General features: G+C 36.5%; 1 protein-coding gene across 2 annotated transcripts; it reads right to left on the bottom strand.

The window, feature by feature from the left end:
• Window positions 1-361: 361 nt before the first annotated feature.
• LOC113392642 (transcription initiation factor TFIID subunit 6) lies at window positions 362-5,767 on the bottom strand. 2 transcript variants are annotated; one of them, XM_026629168.2, is made up of 12 exons: window positions 5,319-5,767; window positions 4,949-5,237; window positions 4,380-4,531; window positions 4,008-4,187; window positions 3,511-3,680; window positions 2,990-3,143; window positions 2,659-2,831; window positions 2,166-2,335; window positions 1,928-2,046; window positions 1,714-1,791; window positions 1,064-1,183; window positions 362-925 (listed from the first exon to the last, which is right to left on the bottom strand). In XM_026629168.2, exons 1-12 carry the CDS (start codon window positions 5,649-5,651, stop codon window positions 824-826), a joined length of 2,040 nt encoding a protein of 679 aa, XP_026484953.2. In that variant the 5' UTR covers window positions 5,652-5,767; the 3' UTR covers window positions 362-823. The 2 variants fall into 2 exon arrangements, with proteins under 2 accessions (XP_026484953.2, XP_026484954.2); XM_026629169.2 differs by having other exon boundaries at window positions 1,720-1,791.
• Window positions 5,768-6,016: the final 249 nt, after the last annotated feature.

The following is a 6,016-nucleotide window of genomic DNA, read 5'->3' as shown; positions in this document are numbered from 1 at the left end:
AGCCCACTTATCAATTCAGTCGAGTGGGCATTCGTTCATTGTGAAGCATTGTGCCTATTATGTACGGATTCGATGCTTATTTACCCGTTCACATGTTGAGAATGTGAACAGTAATATGAACCATTGATACATTTAAATCGCTATGCAAACATTTTTCACATTGCTCCGATTCAAGCGCTACGTATTATATTCAGCAAGTTACGTGTTAAATATACCTGAACTTACAATGACTGTTCCGCTTGTTTTTGTTCCGTGTTTTTATAAAGAAACTGTGATTTTGATCTTTATTTGTGTTTACACAATGACTACTGGAAGACCAATACATTAACATTAAAATGGATAGAAAATGAAAAACATAATGTAGTTGAACACTGATGTTTAATTTAATTAAACTAAGTTATTCACTTACATAGCGTCTACCGCGTTCGGAACTACATGACCATAAAATTATCGAAATTCTCGGGAAAAATAATCTAAAATACAAAACTTATTCATGTATCGTTAATTATATAAACACACATATTATATTAATTAAAAATGTATTTTCTTATTCATACAAACTGTTTAACTACACTTAATCGATATAATAACATTTCGCATAAGTATAACGTATCAAAGAAGTACGATAACATATCATAAACCGAATTACGAAAGAGACTAACAAATAACTAGCGTCACCAAATAAACGAGTCTATAAGCACTATGGCTGTGGGTTTTCTTCGGAATGTTGCGAGTCGTCGGGCGGGCGGCACAGCAGCAGCAGGCGCGGTCAGGGGCTCGCCTTGCGGAACTGCTTGATGACGAAGCTGATGGTGCGGGGCTGTCAGGCGAGGTGGGACAGGTCGTCGAGCTCTGGCGGCGGCTGCGGCTGCGGGCCCGACCCGCTGCGCGCGAACACGGACTTCGCGAGCACCGACACCGGTGCCTGGGGAATTATATCAGTCAATAGGTAAAGCAGAACTATTGATATATATATAAGTTCGTCATTGTTACAACTCGACCAGAGACCATTCATCTGCCATCTGTCGGTCACGCTTTTATCATAAAGTATCCGTAAACTAACCTGGCTGACGCCGGTGACGGAGGACGAGGCCTGCAGTCCCTGGTGCGAGGGATGCACGCCCACCACCACCATCTTCTGCGGTTGCTGCGCGCCCGCTGGACCACTAGTCACCACCATCGACTACGACCAAACACCACTTTACTACTACTGTTACTAAACTACTACACGACGTCTACTAATTTAATTTGCAATTTACCTTTATTTTTAAATTCAAATAATTTCATATTTTCTTGCATATTTTCACTTATTTTAAAAGTCGCTTAAACATAACGAAGATATTATTTACCGTCATTTCGAGTGAATTACAAATTAACTTTCGGAGATTTTCATGAAATCGAAACGATAACCCGCAATTATTCAAGAAATGAACATCTTGAGTCACACAAGTCTTAAAATTGATTCTCACGGCCTACAATAAAGTCTATGTTTTTTTAATACTATTGAAATTCATAATGTTTAAGCCGCTCAAATTTTGTTATCGATCGGCCACAGTAAGAACGGCATATGTAGTAGTTATAGTATATAAAAGGTCCCTTCTATTTAAGTATGTGATGTATGAAGCGAAGTTTGAAGATATTACTTAATAACACACATTTTAAAACCCTCACCATTCTATATTCAAGCATAAAACCGACATAATGTCACGATACCTGTACATTTTGACTGCGAACAATGGTGGGTTGAGAAGTATGCACGACGATATGACCTGCTCCACTCGCAGGCTGAGTCTGGGGAGAAAAATCAACGAATAACGAAAACTCGGATGTAATTTTTTATCACTATACGAATGAAATATTTTATATTATAACTGAACAGGTACTGAACGTTCGACAAGGCAATAGAATAACTTATATATAATGTTACCTGCTGAGGTTTCTGTTGCGAAGCCACTATAACGAACTTCTGCGGAGGCGGCGTCGAGGGCGCCGGCGACTGCGGCGTGGGCGACGCGGTTATGACCACGTTACGGGACGCCACCGATTCTATACATATAATCAAACAATAGGAATTCATTGACTAGAATATATATATACAATAATTAAAATAAATTAAAAAATGTTAACTCAAAGTATTCGATAAAGACGCGAGGCGAGCCACGTACCGACGGCCTTGGCGTGCGCGGCGGGCGCGGCGGCGGGCGCGGGCGCGGGCAGCAGCGGCGGCGTGCACGCCACCACCGCCACCGCGCCGCCGCCGCTGCCGCCCGTCGGCGACGTGCGCTGCTTGCTCACCATCTGCTGCAGGCTCGGGCCCAGGTACCCGTACTCGCGTCTGCGAACACGGAACGTCGGTCGTACCTCGTTCGAATCGTTTCGGACCACGATTCTGAGCGATCCGATTTCGATCTAGGACATAGCCACGACAACATTTCGTTGTTTGTGTATTGCAAATATTTGAACTTAAAGTAATAATCACAAATAAATAAATACTTATGGAAAATATGTAGAGCCATGTGGGTCTGATATAATAAAATAGAAATTTCATAAAATTTGGTGTCGCGGAATCGATGCCCCAGCAAAAAATAGCTAAGCTGGCTATAGTTTGCGCACTGAACCTATTCAAAGTAAATGAGATATCGACGAATGAAACATTACTTGTAGTCGTCGGGCAGGTCGGGCGGCTGCCGCAGCTGGCGCACGACGGGCGCCAGCACTTTGAGCAGCTGGTGCTTGAGGTTGCCGGCCGCCAGGCGGTCCGCGCCGCCGATGCCGCTGAGCGCGCCCTCCACGCGCTCGCCCAGCCAACGCACGCGCGGCAGGATAAACACCTAGCGCATACACGCTGACTATGACACTCGGTATATAACAAACAGCCTATTACGTTCGAATAAGCTACATATAATAAAACTAATCATCGAGAAAAATTGAAAGCTCCACATAATTAATTAATTTAAGGATACTTAATCGAGTACAGAAAATATTTTACCTTCACAACTTCGGGTCCGAGCTCCGCTAGACCCTGTACGGCACCATACAGAGACGCGAGAGGTGTTTTCTCAGACTCCTTCATAGAAGCGACCATAGAGGGTCCACTTTCATTGTTTGTCTGAGACGGACACTGCAAAGCTTTTGCAAATAACCTGTGCAATAGAAGACGTCATACATGCACAACAGAGTCTTTTAAAAAGTATTTCATGTCAATATATGTGACTAATTATTATCATTGTTTGAAAAATGAATAGCCAGTTATATCTTACTTAGTTACTTACTAGTTATAACTTTCACATAATAACCTACTTAAATTGTACTTTATTCATTTTAGAGTTAAAATTAACACATTAAAATATAATTATTGTCTTTAATACCTATAAAGTAATCAAAGATGTAATTAAAAGTGTAACGAAATTCTTATTTCATTGTTTAAAAAAAACAGTATATTGCTTTAAGATTCCCTAAATATATGCTATATTTATATATAGACTCAAGATCAAGATATCAAGTTTGTACCTTGTGACTCGTGTTTGTAAATTATTAGTCGATGTATTAAATGTCTTGCATATTTGGGCCATGAGACGAGCTGCAAAGTCTCGCAGTGCCCAATGGTTGTCAACCTCTGGTCGTACACACAATTGCCTTGACACTATACATGTTGATACAGACGGGATCATCTCATGGAGCTAAAATATTGGATAAATATCTTCAATTATTTATTATAATCAATTACAAAATAATTATTAGAATATGTATGAATATATTTGTTTTGTCCGAAAAAATATAAAACGATTTTTAGCAGATTATAAAGGCCATTTCGAATAGAACACAATGAAGTATTCTAGGAATGAGCTTCGTGTTAATAACATCAACTTTTCTTTTCTAAGAAATTACATAAAATAATAACTTACTTCAATTCAGTGTTCAGGAATTACCCCTAATTATATTTCTAATAATAATAATAAACACTATTGAATTAAAAATATTAATTTGATCTTATATAATAAACTTACATATTTTTCAAGATATAAAGACTGATTATCAAGAATAGCTTTCACCATCCTCATTAAATAGATAAGAAGTGCTAAATTGTTTTGGACTACATTAACTTTCACACCCTCAGATATGAATGTGCACATCCTGGGTAACATCTCATGAAGTCCCGGATCACATGCCAGCGACTGAAGAGCTTCCTGTTATAACAAATATAAAAGTATCAGAACAATAAAGTTACACTATAGGTTAGCATTTTAGAAAATTATAAAAACATGTTAAAAAAAATATGAAAATATTTGCTTGTGAAAGTAAGACATTGTACATAAAATACATTATATTTAAAAATTTTGTATTGTGATTGAGAGAGATCAAAAGAGATTAAAACCTACCGCTCGGCGTCCTTCATCACTTCCGACACAAGCTTCAGTGATCTCTTTATAGTACAACTGTTGCTCGACACTTAGCTCATGAGTAGCCAATTGTTTGACATGAACAGACTCAGAAGCTTTTAATCGAGCTGCTTTACCGCACACTGGTTTACCTGTAAACACATATTAGAATATATTTATACTATTTTTTTTTTATTACAAGAATCTATTTAAATTATTATGATATTGAAATGTTTTGTTTTATATATATTCAATCTATTTATATATATATATATATGTATACTAGTTTCCACCAATATGTTGTATCTTGGTGGATCGTTTTATTATTTGATCAGGTTTTGTGGTAGTTGACATTATTTTTTTTCAAGGCAACAACAAAATCAAAATTTAAAATTCATTCTTTTGTGTCATGTAACTTATGTTATTGTGATATCTGATATTATTCGTATCACATATGTCTGACACTTTTAAGAAAATTTATACTGTATGTTTTTCCTCTAGGAATATATAAAAAATTACTAACATTTAAGTTGAACTATTAAGAGTAAATGAAGACTTAAATTTCATACCTACTGCATCCTTAGTAGCAGGTTTACTTAATTTAGTAATAGGATCCACTGATTCAAGTTTTTGGGACTCTTTTGATAATGGAGGAGGATTTTCTGGTACCGTAGGCTGAACTCCATCTACACTCAACCAATGAGCTCTTAGAGAAACATCAAGGGGAATTTTTGGTGGAGGTGCAGACAGTATCTCTGATAAATCAATTTCTTTCTCCTCAATAAAATGCAACTCTCGACCACCACCCGATGCAAATCTAAATGGCAAGGAGTCAGGTTGAATAAACCCATATTGAGCCTAAAACAAAATTAACTTGAAAATTATCTGTGATGATAAATAAGTTCAGGTTAAATTTAAAAATACACAAAATATTCAGACCTCTATATTTTTAACTTTTAAAGCATGGTCAATATCAGTAATCGAAAGCTTTTGCCGCTTAGAATGATGCATAAATTTCATAGCATCTTGGACGATGACTTTAAGACGATATGTTACGTCGTCGGCTAGTTCCTTTGCAGCATCATCTCCAAGACTACCAATACCTACACTTTCAGCAATAACTTTCATAGAATCTACAGTAAAAGAAGAACTGTAGGCTAAATCTGCGTCACTCATTTTTTTAATTTTTTGTAACACTCCGTACGATATAAATGAATTGAAAAGATCAACATCAACTGCTGGAGATTGCGATAATCCAAAACATTTTAACATATAATTATCGAGTATTATACAATTTAAGATAATTTTATTCTTTAAATAAGACCGTCACATTAAACGCATTCGCTAATTGTTATGGAGGCATTGAAACGTCAAGTTAGTTTGGGCAATGCAAACACAAATAAATTATAACAAAATATATCATCTAGGAATTAATTTCTAATTTTTCATTTAAAAAAGATTATAATTGTCTATTTTTATTTTCTGTTGGGCATAAAACTGTGATTATTGAATTTTTATTTTTGTGTCGCCACAAGATTATTTGACAACTGTCAAAAGTGCATTTTAAGTTAACCTTATATTATATTCATTTTCTAGCCATAAATAATGAATAGTCTATGGGTAGAAATAATATGTAG

Source organism: Vanessa tameamea, chromosome 5, assembly GCF_037043105.1.
Source record: "Vanessa tameamea isolate UH-Manoa-2023 chromosome 5, ilVanTame1 primary haplotype, whole genome shotgun sequence".
Classification (NCBI taxonomy): domain Eukaryota; kingdom Metazoa; phylum Arthropoda; class Insecta; order Lepidoptera; family Nymphalidae; genus Vanessa; species Vanessa tameamea.
The sequence above is the reverse complement of the archived record's forward strand: the minus strand, read 5'-3'. Positions and strand labels throughout refer to the sequence as shown.